The 23,461-nt window shown below is 46.4% G+C and overlaps 1 protein-coding gene and 1 long non-coding RNA gene across 3 annotated transcripts in view; one reads left to right on the forward strand and one right to left on the reverse strand.

Moving 5' to 3' along the window:
- The window catches only part of LOC136326830 (transmembrane protein 98-like), a 79,081-nt gene that overhangs the window by 49,969 nt on the left and 5,651 nt on the right, over positions 1–23,461 (forward strand). Inside the window, exons 1-4 of one of the 2 annotated variants that reach the window (XM_066263329.1) lie at positions 14,535–14,673; positions 19,111–19,291; positions 20,913–21,044; positions 21,988–22,021. In XM_066263329.1, the coding sequence (XP_066119426.1) occupies positions 19,161–19,291; positions 20,913–21,044; positions 21,988–22,021 (297 nt within the window). In that variant the 5' untranslated portion in view covers positions 14,535–14,673; positions 19,111–19,160. Of the gene's footprint in view, positions 1–14,534; positions 14,674–19,110; positions 19,292–20,912; positions 21,045–21,987; positions 22,022–23,461 lie in introns of those variants that run through there. The other variant, XM_066263330.1, reaches the window with a different exon arrangement.
- The window catches only part of LOC136326832 (uncharacterized), a 67,564-nt gene that overhangs the window by 14,203 nt on the left and 29,900 nt on the right, over positions 1–23,461 (reverse strand). The window lies entirely within an intron of this gene.

The raw sequence follows: 23,461 nt of genomic DNA on the forward strand, positions 1-23,461 counted from the left end.
ACTACTTTACATTCCCACCAACAGTGAATGAGGGTTCCTTTTTCTCCACAGCCTCTCCAACATTTGCTATTACCTGTCTTGTTAATAATAGTTAATCTAACAGGTGTGAGGTGGTATCTCATTGCAGTTTTGATTTGCATTTCTCTAATAACTAAAGAAGATGAGCATCTTTTCATATATCTGTTGGCCATTTGTATTTCTTCCTGGGAGAAGTGTCTGTTCATATCCTCTTCCCATTTTTTTATTGGATTGTTTGTTTGTTTGTTGTTGAGTTTTATGAGTTCTTTGTATATTTTGGATATTAGGCCCTTATCTGAGCAGTTGTTTGAAAATATCATTTCCCATTTAGTTGGCTGTCTGTTTATTTTGTTATCAGTTTCTCTTGCTGAGCAAAAACTTCTTAGTCTGATGTAGTCCCATTCATTAATTTTTGCTTTCACTTCTCTTGCCTTTGGAGTCAAATTCATAAAATGCTCTTTAAAACCCAGGTCCATGAGTTTAGTACCTATGTCTTCTTCTATGTACTTTATTGTTTCAGGTCTTATGTTTAGATCTTTGATCCATTTTGAGTTAATTTTAGTACAGGGGGACAAACTGTAGTCCAGTTCATTCTTTTGCATGTGGCTTTCCAGTTTTCCCAGCACCATTTGTTGAAGAGGCTTTCTTTTCTCCATTGTGTGTTGTTGGCCCCTTTATCAAAAATTATTTGACTATATATATGTGGTTTATTTCTGGGTTTTCTATTCTGTTCCATTGGTCTGAATGTCTATTTTTCTGCCAATACCATGCTGTTTTGATTGTCGTGGCCCTATAATATAGTTTGAAGTCAGGTATTGTAATGCCCCCAGCTTCATTCTTTTTCTTTAGGATTGCTTTGGCTATTCGGGGTTTTTTATAGTTCCATATAAATCTGATATTTTTTGCTCCATTTCTTTAAAAAATGTCATTGGAATTTTGATGGGAATTGCATTAAATTTGTATATTGCTTTGAGTAATATGGCCATCTTGATTATATTTATTCTTCCTAACCAAGAACAAGGAATATTCTTCTATCTCATTATATCTTTTTCGATTTCCCTTAACAGTGGTTTATAGTTTTCATTATATAAGTCCTTTACATTCTTTGTTATGTTTATTCCTAGGTATTTTATTTTTTTTTGTTGCAATCCTGAAGGGGATTATTCTTTTGAGTTCATTCTCAAATGTTTCATTGTTGGCATATAGAAAGGCTATGAACTTCTGTATGTTAATTTTGTATCCTGCGACCTTACTGTATTGGCTTATTGTTTCTAGTAGTCTTTTTGTGGATTCTTTGGGGTTTTCGCTGTATAGGATCATATCATCTGCAAAAAGTGATACCTTTACTTCTTCTTTTCCGATATGGATGCCTTTTATTTCTTTGTCTTGTCTGATTGCTCTGGCTAGAACCTTTAGTACCACATTAAATAAGAGTGGAGAGAGTGGACAACCCTGTCTTGTTCCTGATTTTAGGGGGAAAGCCTTCAGTTTTGTGCCATTTAATATGATGTTAGCTGATGGTTTATCATATATGGCCTTTATCATGTTGGGATATTTTCCTTCTATACCCACTTTGTTGAGAGTCTTAAACATAAAATTGTGTTGTATTTTATCGAAAGCCTTTTCTGCGTCTATTGATAAGATCATGTGGTTTTTGTTCTTTATTTTGTTGATATGGTGTATTACGTTAACCGTTTTACATATGTTGAACCATCCTTGAGATTCTGGAATGAATCCCACTTGATCATGATGTATTATTTTTTTAATATGTTGTTGTATTCGATTTGCTAGTATTTTGTTTAGTATTTTAGCATCTGTATTCATTAGAGATATTGGTCTGTAGTTTTCTTTTTTTGTGCCATCCTTGCCTGGTTTTGGTATGAGGGTTATGTTGGCCTCATAAAATGTGTTTGGAAGTATTGCTTCTTCTTCAATTTTTTGGAGGACTTTCAGTAGAATAGGAACCAAGTCTTCTTTGAATGTTTGATAAAATTCGCTGGTATAGCCATCTGGGCTTGGACTTTTATTTTGGGGGAGGTTTTTAATGGTTTTTTCTATTTCTTCTCTACTAATAGGTCTGTTTAGGCTTTCTGCTTCTTCTTTACTCAGTCTAGGAAGGTTGTATTTTTCTAGGAATTTATCCATTTCTTCTAGGTTGTTGAATTTAGTGGCATAAAGATTTTCATAGTATTCTACAATAATTCTTTGTATATCTACGATGTCCGTGGTGATTTCTCCTCTTTCATTTTGGATTTTGTTTATATGAGTTCTTTCTCTTTTTTCCTTGGTAAGTCTTGCCAAGGGTTTGTCAATTTTGTTGATCTTTTCAAAGAACCAGCTCCTTGTTCTATTAATTTTTTCTATACTTTTTCTGTTCTCTATTTCATTTATTTCTGCTCTGATTTTTATTATCTCCTTTCTTCGGCTGGTTTTGGGTTGTCTTTGTTCTTCTTTTTCCAGTTCCTTAAGGTGGGAAGTTAAGTGGTTCACTTGGGCTTTCTCTTGTTTGTTCATATATGCCTGAAGTGATATTAACTTCCCGCTTATCACAGCTTTTGCTGCATTCCATAGATTCTGATATGTCATATTGTCATTTTCATTTGTCTGTATATAGTGAGATCCTGTCTTGTTTGAACCCCAGAGATATCTTTCCTGGCCATCTGATCGGAATCATCACACTGGTATTGTACTAATTTCTCACGAATAACTAGCATTCTGGGTTCTCTTGTCAGAAGCTGGTTTTTCCCACATTCTCTTTTTAAAAATGGGTTTTACTTTTTATTATTTGTCAATTATACCTCAATAAAGCTAGAAAAAGGATTGTAAAAATAATGAACTAAAAAAAAACCAAAACAATTTGTTGTACACATAGTTCAATAAAAGTTGCAGGTAGCCTGAGGATGGGGCTCCCTTGGTGGCAGTCTCACGTGCTGTGACTCACCTGACTCTTAAGCAGCTGAGTCTGAAACAGCAACCCTTAACACTGAGAATTCACCACGCAGCCTGGGGGAAGAGCAAGGCCAAGGCTTTTACTCTGGAAAGTAACAAATTACACTATTGGTCATTTCTTCATTTTAGATAAGAATTCTGAATTGTTCTCAATCATTTACATTTGTAGAACAGCTCATCCTCAGCAGCCGTATCCTTGTCACACAGCTTCTGTGCCATGTTCATTATGCATTTGGCACTGACCGGTCCGTACAGATCCCTAAGCCAAAGCGGCTGCCTTCTCCAGAGGACGTCCTCCTAGGAAACAGACAGGGAAAGAGGAACTCTGCGTCTCCCCTGTTTGTCCCACCACAGTACTTCCTCCTCAGTTTACCTCCGTCTTGCCTTCGGGTGAGCATCTCTCCTGCCGGAGAATTGGACAAAAGCCCCTTGGAGGAAAGAGCCTATGGACAATCAGTGATCTATGCCATTTCCTATGTCTCTCATTGTTTGGGTCACGGCACAAACAATGAGTCACTTCCTCAGAACCTGAACTTCTTATCTGGGAAAGGTACTACCAGAAAAATTACTTTGAGCCCCCCCCCCCCCCCCCCCCCCCCCCCGTTACTTGTGTGAACAGGCTCTCGATGGGGCAGTGTCACCTCCGGAGCTCTGGAGGAGCTGTAGTCTGCTGCAGGGCTGTAGGTTCCTCACAGTTCTCTGTAAGTTGTGAGGTGATGGTGAGCCCTTGTCAACAGAGTGAACTGTGACTTCAGTAGCCCTTGGCTGTAGCCAGAGCAGGCTCTGGTTGGGGAAGTGTCATTTTCAGGTGCTCTGGAGGAGCTGTAGTCTGCTGCAGGGCTGTAGTTGTTCAGCATCCTCAGTAGGTTGTGGGGTGATGATGAGCTCCAGGTCCACAGGCTGGACTGTGACCTGAGGAGCAGTTGGCTGCATAGCCGGAGCTGGCCCTCGATGGGGCAGTGTCACCTCCGGAGCTCTGGAGGAGCTGTAGTCTGTTGCAGGGCTGTAGTTGTTCAGCCTCCACAGTAGGTTGTGGGGTGATGGTGAGCTGCCAGCAGCAGTGGGAGAAATGACAGGTCCAAGAGATGTCTGGGCGAGGCTCTCCCTGGGGCCAGGCTGTGGGGGGATGACGGCCTGGGCAGGGGAGATGAGCTCAGGGCTGTCCACAAACAGTTTACCACTGTGCTGTGTCATTCAGCCTGAAAAGGGAGTTTGTTTTTGTGCTTTAAAGATGGTGCATCATGAGATGGCACATTGAAAGGATACATGGTACTGTGGTGAGAGGAGCTTTCACCTGTTGATAATAGAGATTGTTCTATTTGTCCAGAGGTGATCACAAAAGGGAAACAGCTAGATGTAATAAATGATACCCCAGCTTAGAGTTAGAAAGGACCTGGCATATCTGTTAGTGTCCTAACCAGCCAGCTTAGCAGGTAAAGGAACTGAGGACCACAGAAGACCCATCATGTCCCCAGGCTGCTGAGTCTGGCTCGCAGAGAGGCCCTGGCACTTCTCCCCAGGGGTCCTGTGTGACTGTGGAATTCTGTGCCCTGTGGTTATAAGGTCTCCAGGGAGGGCCTTGGCATGTGGACTGGCTTCCATACTTGGGGCTGGGGGCTGTCCACAGGGAATCAGGGTGGGGGGATGCCATGTGACCAGCCTCCCTGTGGGCTGGGTGCAGGGGTCACCTGGGCTCAGGAGACTTGAATGGACAGCAAGGTTGCCACTGCCCACTGCCCTCAGCCCATCAGTGGCAGGACCACAGGGAATCTGAGCAGAGCATGTCCTTACTCTGTCTCCTGCTCCTGACCTGGTCAAGGACTTAGATCCAGAAATCCTGCCATGGGGACTTGGGACAGTGCCAGACAGACAGATGTACCATTGACCTGCCTGTAGATCACCAGCCTTCACCCACCAGGCCCTGATCTCCCTGAGCAGTTCCTTCCTATCTCATGATATGTCAGGACCACATGCAATTCATCTGCAACCTCCAGAAATCAAAGTGGCCCTGGAATAATGTAACCTCTTGGACTAGAGGAGGAAGTGGGGCTTAGCTAATAGAGGGGCCTGGGTTCTCTCAGAGTGGACAGCCCCAGGTGCAGGTCTGAGAGGCTCTGCAGAGGCAAAGGCAGCGAGAGTCAGGCCCTCAGCAGGGCGTGACAGCACCTTGCTCAGAAGGTGCAGGCAGGTTCCTAAAGAACGTACCAAATCTAATGTGTTATGTAATCTCACAGGCTTTTCCTGTAAATTTATTTTGTTTGTTGGGTCCTCTTCTCGTCCACCCTAGGAACAGGGGCACCAGTCTCTAAATGCACAGAGTGGAAGATCACTGTCTTCGCCAAAGTCACGTGCCCAACACAAGACACAGACGAGGCGCCCTGGTCTTCCTGCCCGGTGCTTTCGTGGCCTGTCCCACTCTGACTAAACGTCCAGGTCCTGTGTTTTGGGAGCTCTCCTCACCTCACTGGACTCCTGCTCTTCCTCTTCATCCTGGGCATCTGTCCTCTCATTTTTCAATTCGCCCATATCCCACTCTGCCTTGGGAACCTTGACATTTTGCTGCTCACTGAGAAGCTTTATCAGTAGGCCTGTTCCAGAAATCAGAGTTTCCTCAATTATTTTTGTAACCTGAAATGTAAAATTCAGGTTTAAGAGAAGGGTTCCCTCTGTTGTTTTTCACACGACGTGGGCATATCGCCACCTTGTACATTTGAAAAAGGGAGTTTAGGCCCTGGCCGGTTTGCTCAGTGGTAGAGCGTTGGCCTGGTGTGCAGAAGTCCCGGGTTTGATTCCCGGCCAGGGCACACAGGAGAAGCGCCCATCTGCTTCTCCACCCCTCCCCCTCTCCTTCCTCTCTGCCTCTCTCTTCCCCTCCTGCAGCCGAGGCTCCATTGGAGCAAAGATGGCCCGGGCGCTGGGGATGGCTCTTTGGCCTCTGCCCCAGGCGCTAGGTGGCTCTGGTCGCAACAGAGCGACACCCCGGAGGGACAGAGCATCGCCCCCTGGTGGGCAGAGCACCGCCCCTGGTGGGCATGCCGGGTGGATCCCAGTCGGACGCATGCAGGAGTCTGTCTGACTGTCTCTCCCTGTTTCCAGCTTCAGAAAAATACAAAAAAAAAAAAAGAAAAAGGGAGTTTAGTAATGTTGATTCTATATCTTCTAGATTTCCCTCCAAGAAATAAGGCAGTATGTAACTTAGTGCTCTAAAAGCATCACTTGTGTCATTAAAAGTCTAGCTGCTCACTCATACAGGCTGACAGATTGTCACCACTTTTCTCTGAGGATTTCCACTCCGGTTCAACAGTCAGCTCAGTGTTGGTGCTCTTTCTTCAGACTTGTAATGCTTTTATTAATGCTGCGTTTCCTGTGGACAGTTCTTCATCCGTCAGAAAAGAAGAGGCCACTTTGATAATAAAACACTCATGAGGCAGCTTTTGTCAGTTAAATCAATTAGGAATCGGCCTATATCCCAGTCAAATCAATTAGGAATTGGCAAATATCTCAGTGCCATTTACAGAAGAGAAAAATAAACCATACTTAAACCTATGCTTGGTGACAACAAAATGAGAAAAGGTATCTTCTAAAAGTGGTTATCTCCTCAGAACATTTCATAGCATGAATTGTAGTAACTGTATTTAGAATGATTCTATTGGTCCCTGTGGGAAACAGCAAGCTGACAGTGATCCTTGCAGTTGAATGGTTAAGCCAAGGGCTAAACTCCTCCCCACACCTCCATGTTAGCTGTGATGCTGATTGTTTTTACTCACCCATATCCTTTGCTTGCTAAAGACAATTTTTTTTGTGTGTGTGTGTGTGGCAGAAACAGAGAGAGGGAGAGATAGGGACAGACAGACATGAAGGGAGAGAGATGAGAAACATCAATTCTTTGTTGCGGTTCCTTAGGTGTTCATTGATTGATTTCTCATATGTGCCTTGATGGGGGGGGGGGGCTACAGCAGACCGAGTGGCCCCTTGCTTGAGCCAGCGACCTTGGGCTCAAGCTGGTGAGCCTTGCTCAAACCAGATGAGCCCGCGCTCAAGCTGGCAACCTCGGGGTCTCGAACCTGGGTCCTCCACATCCCAGTCCGCCACCGCCTGGTCAGGAGCTAAAGGCAATTTTCTCTTTACCTTTTGTTTTGTGAAGTTAAGATATTATGCGTGGTGGGGGTGGAGAGAATTCTTGGTTTACCTCAGAAGTGTGACTGTATCTGAGCTCTCTTTGTTTTGCAAATAGCTTTGCTCTCTGCCTGTAAAATAAACCTTTTTTGAAGTGCTTTTGCTCTTGTAGGATCAGCCTACAGAGACTTCCCGATCCCATTCTTTTTCTCTGTGCTTATTTCCTAATCTTGCACCGTTCCCAGTCAAGACCTGCACAATCACGAGTCACAGTGGCTCACAACAGGTCCCCAAGCGCCAACTGCCCAGGTACTAAGGAAAAGCCAAGCCTAGAAGACACCACTCAGGCAGACTCCCTGCAGATCAGATCTACGTGACTCCTCACATTCACGTACCCCATCCTGTCCTGCTTCAGACGCAGAGGGAGCATGAGGCTTTCTCTCTTCATTGTGTCAGTGTGCTCATGTTCTTGCTACCATCACAGGTGACCAGTGCCAACATGTCCTCATCTGAACATGCCCCTCCCAACCTACTACCCGCTCCTCAGCTTGGTCCCTGCTGCCACATATCCTAGGCCCGACAACAAAAGGCTCTATACAGGAAAAACCACTATGTCCAGCCTAGCTCTTTGATTAAATTTAGGCAGGCATCTAGGATGTATGTAGGTTAAGAATTTGCCAGGCTATATGCCAATGTGGAACATTCGATAAGTCTATGGAATAATAGTACTTGGGGTCCTAAAATACAGAAGGAAAAGGCAACTTTTGTCAGATGCCTACTTTGCTTTCATTTCATGTCATTTCTAAAATTCTCAGTTTTACTTGGGGAACCATTCAAAGCTTCTGACCGCATGAAAGTCAAATGTACGTTTGTGTAGCTGGGTTTCTTTCCCGGAAGAATTAAATGTATTGCGGTGGTGGGGAGGGTCAGAGAATGAGGTCAGAGTCCTTAGAAAGGAGTAGCACAGGCTTCAGAGAGCCCCAAACTGGAAGCAGGAGACCTGGTCACTATGTGACAGCACTTAACACTTTGAAATTTTGTTTTTACTCACCTGTAAAAGGAGATGAAAATGCCTGTTCTGCCCACCTTTGGGTAGAAGAGAACAATATATTTGGTCAAAAACTTGTTTTGAAAAATAAGTGACACTGCCTTTTTTTATACATAAAGATTTTTTAATTTATTGATTTTACAGAGAAAGGAGATAGGGACAAGGGGGTGGAGTGAGACATATTAACTCATAGGTGCTTCACTTTAGTTGCTGCTTGCTCCTTGTATGTGCCTTGGCGGGGCAAACCCAGGGTTTTGAATTGTCAACCTCAGCATTCCAGGTCAACACTTTATTCACTGTGCCACCACAGGTCTGGCAAGTGACATTGTCTTTATGAAGTAGTAAAGTGTTCTTATTTATGATGTGCCCCAGATTAATGACAGAGATCCCTGACAGAGACCCATATTCAAGCTATCGAGGCATGAAAGCACATTTTAGAACTGATCAAATAGGTGCCAATGAGCCTAATATGTAGAAAAATACTTAAAAGTGTTGTATCGAAACAGCGAGAAACAGATGTCTTGTCACACACACAATTAAGTAGCCAAATTAAGAAGTCTTTAAATCCGGCAACCACATGGAGACCTAAGTATTTCAAATCTATGCGGACCTGAACACAGTTTGGGGCTAGCTTTTAAAGACAAAATTACATACTGATTGAGGAATGGGGAGGAGAGGAAGCAAGCAGTAAAACAAAGCAGTGAAACACACTCTCTTACAATGTTTATCTATAAGGTTAATTCAGGGAGAAACACTCTGGGAACATCTGCAACCTTGCAGAACTATCCAAGGCCACAGCCTGGGAACCCAGTCTCAAGGCCAGGCTAAGGAGTCTTTTTTAGAAAAAGTAAGTTCCGCTAAAAGTCTCTTAACTTTAGAGAAAGTAAGTTATGCCAAAACATATTCATGCTAAGAGCCTTTCTTTTCTATATTTCAAAAGCACCCAAGTGTTTGGTGGATAGAAAACCCTGAGCTTCAGAGCAGGCTCAGAATTGGACAGCCTACGAACACAAGAGCCTCCCCTCTCTATTAGAAGGGCTGGGGAGCAGCTTCTGGTGACGGAACGAGAAACACTCAAGTTCCAAATAAAACTTTCATAAAACAGCATCATTTGTACTCTTTTTATAAAATTGTAAATACAAACAAAATAAAAATTTATTTATACCTGTCTTATAAGGCAAAAAGCAATTGAAACCTAATGCATACAAAACCAGTTGACATTCTGTGACCCACTAATGAACAAGTTCTCGTTTGGAAGTAAAGCACCAAGCAGAGAGCACAGCACACACTATGTGGCCATGAATATTACTTCCCTTCCCCCTTCCATTCCTTTCTCTTGTGTCTTAATCTCCGTTTTAGCAAGAGAGTCATTCTTAGAAATCAGTGGTGGGATTCAGCTGGTTTGCACTGGTTTGGCAGAAGCGGTACCTAATTTTTTTGTCGAGTTCAGCAAACCAGTTGTTAAAATGGCACTTGTAATCGAGGTTCCCTCTAAGGTGGGAGCCTGGGCAGCTGCCCAATGTGAAAATCACAAATTTTCATTCTTTAATCTTATTTACTGTTCATCTGTGCAACAGCATATTCTAAGCACTTAGAGTAATGTTCAATCCATCAATAGATGAAAAAATTGCAAGTGAGGATGCCAATCAAGAAGCAATATAAAAATATCTTAAATAAAAGTTTTATTGTGTTTTGTCAGGTATCATTTAATAATTTTTCATTAATATTTTTAAACTATTATATACTTAGTTAAGTATTAAGTGCATGAAATCATAAACTACCCTTCGGTATATCATTTTTTTATACTTAAAATGGACATTAGGGCAGAGAACCAGTGGCAAAATTATTTGAATTCCACCACTGTTAGAAATGTAGGGAGAGAGATGACATCAGAGTAATGGTGATGTGAGAGATACTCTTGATCTCTCCCCTTGAAATTTCAACAAATTGAATGACTATAATGGAGCAAAGGAACCCCAGCTGGGCGCACAGCCACACCTGAAAGATCCACGCACAGAATCGACTAAAGCAGGGGTTGGAAACCTATGGCTTGTGAGCCAGATGAGGTTCTTTTTTTTTTTTTTTTTTTTTTTCTTTTCATTTTTCTGAAGCTGGAAACAGGGAGAGACAGTCAGACAGACTCCCGCATGCGCCCGACTGGGATCCACCCGGCACGCCCACCAGGGGCGATGCTCTGCCCACCAGGGGGCGGTGCTCTGCCCATCCTGGGCGTCGCCATGTTGCGACCAGAGCCACTCTAGCGCCTGAGGCAGAGGCCACAGAGCCATCCCCAGCGCCCGGGCCATCTTTGCTCCAATGGAGCCTTGGCTGCGGGAGGGGAAGAGAGAGACAGAGAGGAAAGCGCGGCGGAGGGGTGGAGAAGCAAATAGGCGCTTCTCCTGTGTGCCCTGGCCGGGAATCGAACCCGGGTCCTCTGCACGCTAGGCCGACGCTCTACCACTGAGCCAACCGGCCAGGGCCAGATGTGGTTCTTTTGATGGCTGCATCTGGCTTGCAGACAAATCTTTAATAATAAAAAAATAACGTTAAAAATATAAAACATTCTCATGTATTACAATCCATTCATTTACTAACGCTCATGTTTATGGTTACAGGTGGCTGGAGCCAATCACAGCTGTCTTCCGGGACACCAAATTTTTATTGGATAATGTGTAACGTACACAGGTCATTGTGAGGTCAGGAAGTAAACTTCCCTCCTTTTAATCGGGTAGTCAGCTAGCTAATTGCAGAAACCCTTTTGACAAAGAAGATGGCCAAAAGAAAAAAAGATTAGGAGTATCATACTTTTCAGCAGGAATGGACAGAGGAATTCGCCTTTGTGGAGAGAGCAGGTTCTGCAGTGTGTCTAATATGCAACGATAAAATTGCATCGATGAAACAGTCAAATATAAAGTGGCACTTCGACACACGCCATACTACATTTGCATTGAAATATCCAGCGGGGAACAGCAGGAAGAAAGCATGTCAAGAGCTACTGTGCAGAGTACAAGCTAGTCAGCAGCAACTCCGTGTTTGGACCCAACAAGGTGACTGAAATTCGGCTAGCTTTGCTGGTGCTTTAGCAATTGTGAGAAACGGAAAGCCATTCACAGATGGGAGATATGCCAAAACATTCATGCTTGATGTTGCCAATGAACTTTTTGACGACTTTTCGGATAAAGACAAGATAATCAAATGAATAAAAGACATGCCTCTGTTGGCAAGAACTATTCACAATCGTACCATCATGATGGCAAGTCAAATTGAGGCAACACAAGTGAAGGACATAAATGCAGCACCATTCTTTTCTCTCACTTTGGATGAGTCAACAGACATAAGCCATTTATCCCAGTTCAGTGTGATTGCAAGGTATGCTGTTGGTGACACATTACGTGAGGAAAGTCTTGCTGTTTTGCCTATGAAAGAGACAACAAGAGGGGAGGATTTATTCAACTCTTTCACTGAGTTCGCTAAAGAAAAAAATCTACCAAGGGATAAACTTATTTCAGTGTGTACTGATGGTGCTCTGTGCATGGTGGGGAAAAACAGAGGATTTGTAGCGCTTCTTCGTGAACATGAAAAGAGACCCATCCTAAGTTTTCACTGCATCCTACATCAGGAGGCGCTTTGTGCTCAGATGTGTGGCGAGCAGTTTAGTGAGGTGATGTTGCTGGTCATTCAGGTGGTCAACTTTATTGTTGCCCGAGCTTTAAATGATCGCCAGTTTAAAACACTGCTGGATGAAGTTGGGATAATTATCCTGGTCTGCTTCTGCACAGCAATGTGTGTTGGTTGTCAAGAGGGAAGGTGCTCAGCTGTTTCGCGGCTTGTCTGAGCAAAATCCGGACATTTCTTGAAATGAAAAACGTTGAGCATCCTGAGTTAGCTAACAATGAGGGGCTCTTGAAGTTCTACTATCTCGTGGACATGACTGAACATCTGAACCAGCTCAATGTGAAATGCAAGGCGTTGGAAATACAGTCTTATCTCTTCAACAAGCAGTGTTTGCATTTGAAAACAAGCTGGAACTCTTCATTGCAGACATTGAAACAGGTCATTTACTACACTCTGAAAAACTGGGAGAGTTTAAAATGCATGCACAGCAAGTGACCCTGCTCAACATCTTGATCTCCTGCAGCTTAGCGGGTTTCACATATAATCTCCTGCAGTCTTTCAAAGTGTGCTTTGGAGAATTTCGTGAGCACACTCGTCTTAAGTTCATCACCCATCCACACAAGTGTGCAGTGGACAGTGCCGACCTGAGTTACATCCCTGTGTCTCCATCAGAGATGTTGAGCTACAAGCTGCTGACCCAAAGGCCTCTGATATGTGGATGAATAAGTTCAAGTCACTGGATGAAGATTTGGAAAGATTTGCACAACAGCAAGCAGAGTTGGCGAGCAAACATAAGTGGGGAGAAATAAAAACACTTCAACCTGCGGACCAGCTGATTGTCAAAACTTGGAACGCACTTCCCATCACACACCACACACTGCAGCATTTGAGTATTGCTGTACTGACAATGTTTGGCTCTGTGAGCAAAAGCAAGTTTGCACGTGTGCAGACTTTCTTACAAATAAAGAACGTTAAGACCAAACTACGATCACGTTTAACGGATGGAAGTCTCAACACCTGCATGAAGCTTAACCTCACCACATATCAAGGAGACTAAAAAGCTATCAGCAAAACCATGCAGCACCAGAAGTCGCATTAATGGTAAGTACTTTATTGCTAACCAATATATCATTGGTTAGCAACAGCATAACGTTATTAAAAAGAATTCAGAGACTTATTGTACTTTAAAAGTGTTAATCTTGACCTGGCCGGTTGGCTCAGTGGTAGAGCGTCTGCCTGGCGTGCAGGAGTTCCGGGTTCAATTCCTGGCCAGGGCACACAGGAGAAGCACCCATCTGCTTCTCCACCCCTCCCCCTCTCCTTCCTCTCTGTCTCTCTCTTCCCCTCCCGCAGCCAAGGCTCCACTGGAGCAAAGTTGGCCCCGGGCGCTGCGGATGGCTCTGTGGCTTCTGCCTCAGGCACTAGAATGGCTCTGGATGCAACAGAGCCACACCCCAGATGAGCAGAGCATCACCCCCTGGTGGGCGTGCCGGGTGGATCCCAGTCAGGCACATGCGAGAGTCTGTCTGACTGCCTCCCTGTTTCCAACTTCAAAGAAATACAAAAAATACAAAAGATAAAATGAATAAATAAAAAAGTGTTGGTCTTGGCCTGACCTGTGGTGGCGCAGTGGATAAAGCGTCGACCTGGAAATAAATGCTGAGGTTGCTGGTTCGAAACCCTGGGCTTGCCTGGTCAAGGCACATATGGGAGTTGATGCTTCTAGCTCCTCCCCCTGTCTCTCTCTCCTCTCTCTCTCTCTCTCTCTCTGTCTCCCTCCCTCTCTCTCTCCTCTCTAAAATGAATAAATAAAATAAATAAAGGTGTTAGTCTTACATAAAATGCACACATTTACTTGTATTTAGTGTTAAACATATTGTATGGCTCTCATGGAATTATATTTTAAAATATGTGGTGTTCATGGCTCTCTCAGCCAGAGGTTCCCGATCTCTGGACTAACGGTTGGATGGGGTAAAAAGGGTATTGCATGCACAAAAATTCTTGTGGCAAGGTCACTATTCTAGACCATGCTCCTGGTACACCGGACTCAAAATCTCTGTCTGAGAAGCCCTCAGCCTGCTTCCAGGGCCTATATGGACTTCCATCCTTCCTTTGCATCATGCACAGCCAGGTTTGGGCATCTTTAAGGAGGCTGTGTCTCCACGAACGCAATGAATTCCCCTTTGTATGGGATGGAGTGGAGTGTTAACAGAGGGGGCAGGATGTCAGCCAGGGTCTTGCATTTCTACTCCTGTTCCTGGTGGGCCTGTCATTGACTCACATTCACCCAGGGCGGAGCACTCTTAGATGCATTGCATGGATGTTGTTATTGGACTTGGTGGATGCTGACAAGAGCTGGCCTCATTTTACAGATGTGGAAACCAAGGCACAGGGAAGTGAAATAAGTTGTCCACAGCTAATGAGTGGCAGAACCAGGATTTAAACCAGACCTATTAGCAGAGCAGACTCAAGCAAAGACCAGTCTCACTGTGGAAATTGCTGTGCTCCCCAGCCCAGCCCCCACTGGACAGCCATCCTGGGTGGGGGTTGTGGGAGGCAGGGACCCTCCCCGCTTCTCTCCTCTGTGCAGTTGGGGCCTGACCTCCGAGGAGGCACGAGGATCACTTGCTGGGTCTCACAGTGACTGCCTCCTGTTGCCTCAACCCCCCTCTCGGCTGGGGGGCCTGGCGGTGACAGCGGCGCCTGGCAGCGGGGGATTTGGAGGCGGCTGGCGTCTCCCCCTCCTGCTTCACCGCCAAGGGTTTGGCGGTGCCAGGGGACTTATCTTGATTTCTTGGGACAGCCCAGCTCCTTCCCGGCATGCTCCGCTCCCAGGAGCCGCCTGCGAGTCCCGCTCCGGACTTTGCCATCAGCGGGGGGCGGCCGCGGGAGCGCCCGGGGAATGCGTCCTGCAGCCGCAGCCTGAGGTGGGTGAGCCCCGCCGCCCGGAGCTTCGGGACAGGGGCCGGGGCGAGCCGCCCAGCCCAGCCCCTTGGGCGAGGGAGCGCTGGTGTCGGGCAGGATGGTGTGGGGATTCGGGGCGCCGTCTTGTGGAGGGAGCCCCGGCCCGGCCGCCGCTTTGTTGCGGCCACAAGTTGGAGAAAGTTGGCGCTGCGGGCGGGGTAGCCCCGCACAGCGCGCCGAGGTGGTGGGGGTCCCTCCCAACGTCCTGGGTGTTTTCGGTGAGTGTTCTGGGTTGCCGTGAAGAGGACAAGGGGTAGGGGCTTGGGTCTGTATTATCCTGTGGATTTAGAACCCAAAAGAGGGAAGGGAGAGAAAGAGAGCGAGAGCGCGTGCGAGAGAGACTGATTGGGACCTACCCGTGGAACGGAAACACACAAACACGTAGCCAAATCATGGAGAAGGACCGCACAGACTCAGGATGCTCAAACTCAGAGAAATACACTTATGGCACAGGCAGACAGAGGAAGCAAAGGGGGTGGTCTCGGAGGCCATGGGGTAGGGGGAGGGGAGGAAATTCTGAGAAGGGGAGAGACTGAAGGAGGGAGAAAGACGTGCGAGTAGAGAGGAAAACGGGAAATAGAAGGACAGAGAAATTAGAGGAAGAAAGACAAAGGGCTAAAGGTGAGAGTCCTTTAGGAGGGACAGTGGAAACACACATTTAGAGAAATGGAGGCAGACCCTGAGAATTAGCCCCGCCCTCCAACATACACAACATCAGAGATACAGAGAGGGAAGAGACCCCAACCATCTCACCTTGTAGGCAAGTTGTAAGGCCAGTAGCCAAGGCCACCATCACTGCCGCTGGCAGGTGCAGGTTCGCATTTGATTTGGACAGAGGATAATGAAACAATGGAGCCAAAAACCAGTGGGCCATTAGCTTTAATCCTAGCTTGCACCCTGTGGGCAAGAAATATACACAGTGGGAAAACACTTCCCTTTCCATTCAGGGCTCCCAAAGCCACTGACTTATCAGAGTTTCCTAGAATCAAAGGTTCCTACCTCACCAGTCTTATCCCCCTCTTCCCCATCTCCTTCTCTCTGCACAAACTCTGCACAAACTGCCTTCTCTTTCAGCACTCAGCCATCTTGGCTGCTTCTCCTCTCCTCCACGTGGCCTTTCTCTGCTCTTCTCCAGCATGGGCTCCTCTGCCCCATTTTATAGTGTAGAAATCAAAATCTTTAATCCAATATACAAACAAGGAAGTCTCTGATACAAAGTCACTTATTCAAGGCATAATAGGATTCCTCATGAGAGTGCACCACCCCACATCATGGAACAGTCAAGGGTGTGAGGAAAAGCTTACTTTTGAAAAGATCTTAGTATTAAAAGAGTGGGAAAGGCTTAGTCTTAAAACTAAGCCTTAGGCTATAACGACCCTGCCTGCTTACAGCCTGTCCCCCACACCCAAAGCAAACTATAAGCGAGCAAACATATACATCATATTTACAAACTTATTTGGCCAACACAAGTGAATTCCAGGTGGGAGATCAACTATGTGAGGCCTTTGAGAAAGACCTCCTTGGCACTCGTGAGCCAAGCTAAGTCTTCACTTTGTCCAGCTGCCAAACTCCTCCTATTCATCCTTCAAAACCCAGATAAGCATCACCTGCCCTGTGAAGGTTTTCTCAGAAAATGTCATGCAATCGCAATTACTTTCTTTTCTGTGTGTTTCTGCATATGGCCCAGGCACAGGGAGTTGAAATGCCTGTCTACCTCTTCCCCTGGGTTTTGAATTCCATCTCTTTCTTGTCTTCAATGTCCAGAATTCATCCCAGTGCTTGGTGCATAGTAGATATTTATTGAATGACAACCGGGAACATTTGGACTCTCTAAGACATGGAATGTAGAATTAAATCTGAAAGGCAGAAACCATGGGCCAAATCAAAAACACGAGGCTAGTGTTGTGTGGCCAGTGGCTGCCACCATCGTGGCCATGCAGGTTCTCATTGAATTTAGGCAGACAGTGGAGCTAAAAACTGGTGGCCCATTCCATTTATTAAAGTCTCACACCAGCTGACAAGCAAACACACAAGGAAAACACTTCCCTTTTAGTCAGGGCTTCCAAAGCCCTGACACATTCTCCGGTTCCACAACCAGGAGAATCTTCTCAGATTCCTCCTAGAATCAAAGGCCCCCAAAGCCTCAGTAGGGCTCCCAAAGTCCCTGGGTGTTATCTGTGAAATTTCTTTCACAGACTCCCTGTTTTCTTAGGATACAAAGTAAAGATTTAAGAGTTGTGATTTAGCCCCTTTAAGATGGCTGTCTCCTTTCCTAACCTTAAGGTCGGGTTCTTCCCAAATGTTTGCTCTCAAGGACACTTCCCAGATCCTGCTGTGAAGACCTATGTACATCTTACTGCATTTCAAAAGGGAGGCCAGAAAGCTCTTAAGAAAGAATAGTGAGCTAATTAACTATATAACCTCAGATTTGGGGGGGGGGATGAGAATGTTCTGTCTCCAGACCTTCTTCCTCCTTCAGGCCTGCATTGTTCTTGGGATGGCAGCTGAGTAGCCATTTTATCTATCAAAATCCAAATAGAGGAGTTATGGAAACTCCCAGGTTAAAGTACCCATTTTTTTTTTTTTTTTAATTTTTGCAGGTGGAGAAGATAAAACCCAGAGAGGAGATGAGACTTGATTAAAGTGACACAAGTTAGAGACTTTCAATGAAAACACTGTGGAGGCCCTAGCTGGGTAGCTCAGTTGGTTAGTGTTTCCCCAATACGCCAAGGTTGCTGATTGATTCCCAGTCAGGGCACTTACAAGGATCTACCAATGAATGCATAAATAAGTGGAACAACAAATCGCTGCCCCCACCCCCTACCTCTCTCTATTAAAAAAAAAAAAGGAAGAAAAAACATGAATACACACTTCTCTGAGATGCCCTTTCCCTCCAGCCAGTGAGTTTAAAATAGTTTTGAATCTCCTGAATGAAAAGTCAATAAACAAGTTTAATAGTGGCTGTAAGTTTCCAACACTGAAACTGACAATCAAAACTTTTTCTAGACTATTGAGAATTTTTTTTTTTACTTTGTAGAAAGGAAAATGGAGTTGAATGCTCACCTCAGTTTAAGTGGCTGGCTTTCTGCTTCCTGACTATATAAACTTGGACAAATTTCTTAACCTCCCTGAACCTCTTTTTTTTTTTTGGATTTTTTCTGAAGCTGGAAACGGGGAGAGACAGACAGACTCCCGCATGCGCCCGACCGGGATCCACCTGGCATGTCCACCAGGGGGCGATGCTCTGCCCCTCCGGGGCGTCACTCTGTCTCCACCAGAGCCACTCCAGGGCCTGGGGCAGAGGCCAAGGAGCCATCCCCAGCGCCCGGGCCATCTTTACTCCAATGGAGCCTTGGCTGCGGGAGGGGAAGAGAGAGACAGAGAGGAAGGAGAAGGGGAGAGGTGGAGAAGCAGATGGGCGCTTCTCCTGTGTGCCCTGGCCGGGAATCGAACCCGGGACCTCTGCACGCCAGGCCGACGCTCTACCACTGAGCCAACCGGCCAGGGCCTGAACCTCAGTTTTTTCAACAGTAAGGTGGGGATACTGATACCTGCCTCATAGGATTGTTAGGAGAGTTAACGCACAAAGTGTCTGGCTCGGAGGAGGCCCTCAGTAAATACCGCCCCGCCTTTCATGCACTTGCTATAAATGCAAAGACAACAGAGCTAGTGAAAATGTTTCCCTTAGTCCCAGGGCAAAGTCCACGCTGGTCCAACTGAGAAACCAGCCCTTCTAACACAGGAGAAGGCAGATTTGGGACATGATGTGAGACGCGTCTTGATGCTGGTTGTAGCATCCACCGGGTCAAGAACAAACGTCGGAGACTTTCAGGAGTATAGATGTAACTTTATTGGCCAGTTTTACCTGCGCAGGGGCAAATTCCCGAGGTGTCCAGAGACACCGTGCTCACAAGGAGCTACAGATGGGAATCGCACCTAGCGCTCACAGCTAAAGCTTTTTATAAGCTAAGCAAGCAAGCCTCATACAGAAGCAGATGTGGCGGTAACCTATTTGCTAAGGGGGCTGCACATAGCATAGCAACAGGGGCTGGGGTCTAGCTCATTGGCGAATTCCAAACCTAAACTTCTGATAAGGGTCTTTTAACCAATAGAATGCAAACGTTTGTCTCTTTTTCCTTTTTTTTTCTTCTCTCTCAGCTTCCCAGAGTCCCTATCTGTCTCTGCTTCTTGAACGACCTTGGGCATGTTACTCCTAACAGAACAGGAGCAGGACCTGCCTGTAACCCTTAAGTTCCCTGTTCCATTAGTGCCTTGCTTATTTTCTGATCTTCTCTTGGTCCTTACACTGGTGAGGCCGTCAGGTCTCTGCAGGTCAGACCCCACTGCCCCACTCTGTTTGCAGCCTCTTGACCAGGCCCCCTCTGTCCTGTGTCCTTCAGGCTTCAGCCCACGCGGGAGATGTGACTGGGGCTGAGGGAGCCCGGGGAGCATGGAGACCGTGGTGATTGTTGCCATAGGCGTGCTGGCCACCATCTTTCTGGCCTCGTTTGCAGCCTTGGTGGTAGTGTGCAGGCAGCGATACTGCCGGCCTCGAGACCTGCTGCAGCGCTATGATTCCAAGTGAGTGCGAACGGGCGAGGGAGGAGGGCGGCGGTGCCCTGGGGCTCACACAAAAGAGAAAGAAGTTTGGTGCTGGGCAACTGGCTCAGCCTTTTGCCTCTAGAATGGTAGCTGAAGGCTCTCCTTCTCAATAAAGACCACAGAGCTTCAGAGTGTTGCTTACGCCCCCCAACATCCTGAGCTACCTCTGATGTGTTACTGAACTAACGAGAAAGTGACTGAATATGTTCACCTAGCATAAGGATGTGGCCCTCACTCTAGAACTGGCCACCTCACTTATCATTTGGACAAACCAAATCCCTTTCCAACCAAACCCATAGGAACAGAAATCCGATGCCCACACCCAGCCACACATCTAAGCAGCACACATTCGGTGTTGGGAAATCCCAGCACAGGACTCTCTTCTCTGCTCAGATTTGTTCAGGATGCACTTTATGTGAAAAAGGTTTTGTAAGCAAGATCCTGTTTTCAGTTCCGGAATGTTTTAATTTACAGATCCTTAAGGGGCCGTGGCCACGAACCCTTAGTTTCTCTTACCCCTCTATCTGAATCCTATCAGCATCTCTGTCGTGGTTGAATTAGGAAATGCCCATTTTTATGACCCAGGAAAGCTCTGCTGTGGAAAAGAATGCTCTGGTGCCACATCTCTTAAAGAATCCTGCTGTCAGGTTGCAGGAGGTGTTACTTCTCCAGTGTCACCAGGACAGGGTGGGGTTATGCAGTGGACCAGGGTGGTTCCCAAGAGCCATTCTGCTGAACAAAAGTGGGGTTCTGGTAGGTTGGGTCTTAGGAAATTTAGCTCGTCAGGAAAAGGCAGGATGGAAGGGAAAACAAGTTTTGTAAGGATGTTATTTTGTCCTGAGAGAGAAGCTTTGTCTCATACCTCGTTGTCATTATTGTGGTTGTAGGCCTGCTCTTCTTCTTAGTGTCTCATCTTGTTCTCTGCCACAGACCAGCGCGACTCCTAATTCTAGGTTTTGAGGGAGACCGGTTGCGGAATTAGGAAAACAGACTCATTAAGAAAAAAGGATGGGATTGGGAGTCCTCTTCAATGCTGATGGCAATGTCTGATTTCCCCATAGTCCCAGTTTGCTTTATTATATAGCCATATGCAAATCAAGGAGGTCCTTGATACAGAGTTACACATCTGAGGCAAAAACAGGAACTCTCCCAAGGCATAAACAGGAATGCCCCTACCATGCATAAGCCAAATCAACCAACATTTGAACAAACAAAGAGTAAGAGGAAGGACATGTAAATGGCTTTCAGCAACTTAAGCCAGCAAGTGAAGTGGGTGCAAATACTCAGCATCATAGCCAATATGGAGGTGGAGGGGGGAGAACTTAGCCTTTTGCTAAGCTTCGGATCTACAATGGCTTTTTGCCTTTTACAGCCCACAACAGTTCTCTGTCACTTTGTTCTTGTTCTTTTACTGCCCTGCTCTGCCTCCTTGAGTCACTGCCTAGCATATGCCCTGCCCATTACTGTGGACCCATTAAGATTAGGTCCCTGCTTTAACTTATTCACTCCCATCATGCTTTTGGGGGCCCAGGGACCACTACGTGGAGGTCGGCAGCAGCCGTCCATCATGAAACCGCCTTCCCTGGGCTCTTCCTTCCAGACCCATTGTGGACCTCATTGGAGCCATGGAGACGCAGTCTGAGCCCTCGGAGTTAGAACTGGACGATGTCGTCATCACCAACCCTCACATTGAGGCCATCCTGGAGACCGGGGACTGGATTGAAGATGCCTCGTAAGGCCGCGGGGGTGGTTTGCTTTCCACTAGCCCTCTGGGAGCAGCAACCGGGACTCCTCGGGCCCTTTTCTGGTGTCCTTGGCTGAGCACTTGACTGGGCCCCCAGGAGCCTGTGTCAGTATCTGCTCTTGCCCTGCTCTCACCAGGAGGGAAATCAGAATATGACATAACAGTGTTTGTGCTGAACCCACATTCTATCCCCATTCTGTAGACCTGAACTCTGAGATCCGTGGTGTGTGGCAAAAGTTGTCTTAAAGTCACCCAGATGAGCTTGGTTATCACTGGGGTGCCCACAAGTCTGACAGGCTCCAGGGATGAAGCCTTTATCTCCAGTGTCCTCAGGGATCTCTCCACATTTTCATATCATTCAGTCATTCGTTCCCCCGGCCGAGGTCTGTGGGGCACTGTGTGCGGGCACCCTGTGCAGGGCACTGGGCCAGGCTCTGCAGGTATTAAACTGGTGGTGGAGACAGAATTCTCCTTGGTACACTGTCTCAGAAGTGATAGGATCTCTGTGCACACACAGCGGTCACACGGCAGAGGCGATGTCTAGTGGTCCATGGGACGGGGAGGCGGGGGTGGACTTTGTGAAGGATGTCACAGGGAAGGTGCCTTGTGATGTGGGTCTTGAAAGATGAGGGACTCCCTGGCTGAGCCTCAAAGGAAGGCTATTCTGGGAGGAAGGAACAGCATCAGAAGCTCCGGGCATGCGGGACTGGGGGGAAGAGAGCTAATGAAGAGGGTGGGGGCGGGCAGGGAAGGTTAAGGACGGAAGGTGCTGCCCCATTTAGCAGCACCTTCATGGACTTGTCCATTTTAATCCTGAGCCTCCCTGCTCAGGGGGTTTCCAGGTGTGTCAGAGCTCGGTGAGGAGCAGGGGTGGCAGGAGGGAGGTGGGCCTGTAAAGATAAGCACTGACACTTTCCTCCTGTCTCCCCAGGGGCCTCATGTCCCACTGCATCGCCATCTTGAAGGTAATTCTCTTTGATTGCCGCAGAAGTAAAGGGGTGATCCCAGGTCGATGCTCTACCCACTGCGCCACCACAATTGCCTGTGAAAAACACAGGCAAATGTGTTTAAGTTCTTGCTAGAGACTATCCTCCCTATTAGAATAGTAGTAATAATGAAATATTTGGCCAGTTGCAAATATTGTTGGTCTTTTTCATTTCAGTTACCTGAGGAATCACGAGCTTATCTCTCTTTTTGTTTACACATTTATCTCTTAGTCTAATAATTAAAGATTTCAAAAAAAATAGCTTCATGTTTTCATCAGTGCCTTTCAGCATAAGATATTAAAAAGTCTTTCGTCCTGCCCTGGCCAGATAGCTCCTGTGGTTACAGCATCGTCCTGATATGAAAAGGTTGCTGCTTCAATCCCCAGTCAGGGCATGTACAGAAACAGATACATGTCTCTCTCTCTCCTCTGCTCTAAGATCAATAAAAAAAAAAAAAAGTCTTTCATCTCACTTATTCTTCAGCTCTGTCTCTTGAGAAAGAAATGTCATCACAGAGTTCAAGCTTATTATTTAATTCCAAGAAGCTCTTTGGGTGTAGATAAACGTAGATGATGTAGGTAGAGACAGGCACAGTGTCTAGAGCAGTAGCGGTAAGCTGTGTCTGTCTTCCGCCAACCAGGATGTGACCCAGCACTGGGTCTGTCCCCTTCCCTTGCCTGTTAGAGGAGAAGGACGAGGGCTCCTGAGGTAGAGGATGAGTCAGCCGCAAGGAGTCTTATTGGACTGGAATCAATGGTCCATCCTGGGACCTTAGATCAAGGGGATGGTTCTGGCTTCCTATTGACGTCTCAAAGGCCTTTTGTTTTGGCCAGCTGCCTTTGAGTCCCTGTGGAGGGGCTCAGGGACTCTCTCCTGGGGGGGTTCCTGGGCTCCTTTGTTCCCCCACCTTCCTAACCTCAAGTATAGGTGAGGTAATGGGACTTCTTTGACAGGGACAGAGGCACCTCCAGGTCTTAACATTGGGGAATTTGGAAAGGGGAACAAAGCTTTGGGGTGGCCGGCAGTGTGTGGACTGTGAGAAAGGCATGTGTCATAGTAATACCTTTTTTCTGCTTTTCTCCAAAGCCTTTTAATCATCATCTAGACAAACAGACTAGTAAACTACCCTAGACAGTGGTCGGCAAACTCATTAGTCATCAGAGCCAAATATCAACAATACAATGATTGAGCCAAATTTTTTAAACTTAAACTATATAGGTAGGTACATTCCTTATTGAGGTAGCGTCCGCACGTGGTATTTTGTGGAAGAGCCACACTCAAGGGGCCAAAGAGCCTCATGTGGCTCGCAAGGCGCAGTTTGCCGACCAGGACCCTAGAGCATTGTTGAAAAAATGTTACTTATGGAGGATGTGCTTAAAGGGGAAGCTGTCCTTTGTCCAGCCAGGTGTCTGCGGGTGC

This window comes from Saccopteryx bilineata, chromosome 2 (assembly GCF_036850765.1).
Source record: "Saccopteryx bilineata isolate mSacBil1 chromosome 2, mSacBil1_pri_phased_curated, whole genome shotgun sequence".
In the NCBI taxonomy this organism is placed as follows: domain Eukaryota; kingdom Metazoa; phylum Chordata; class Mammalia; order Chiroptera; family Emballonuridae; genus Saccopteryx; species Saccopteryx bilineata.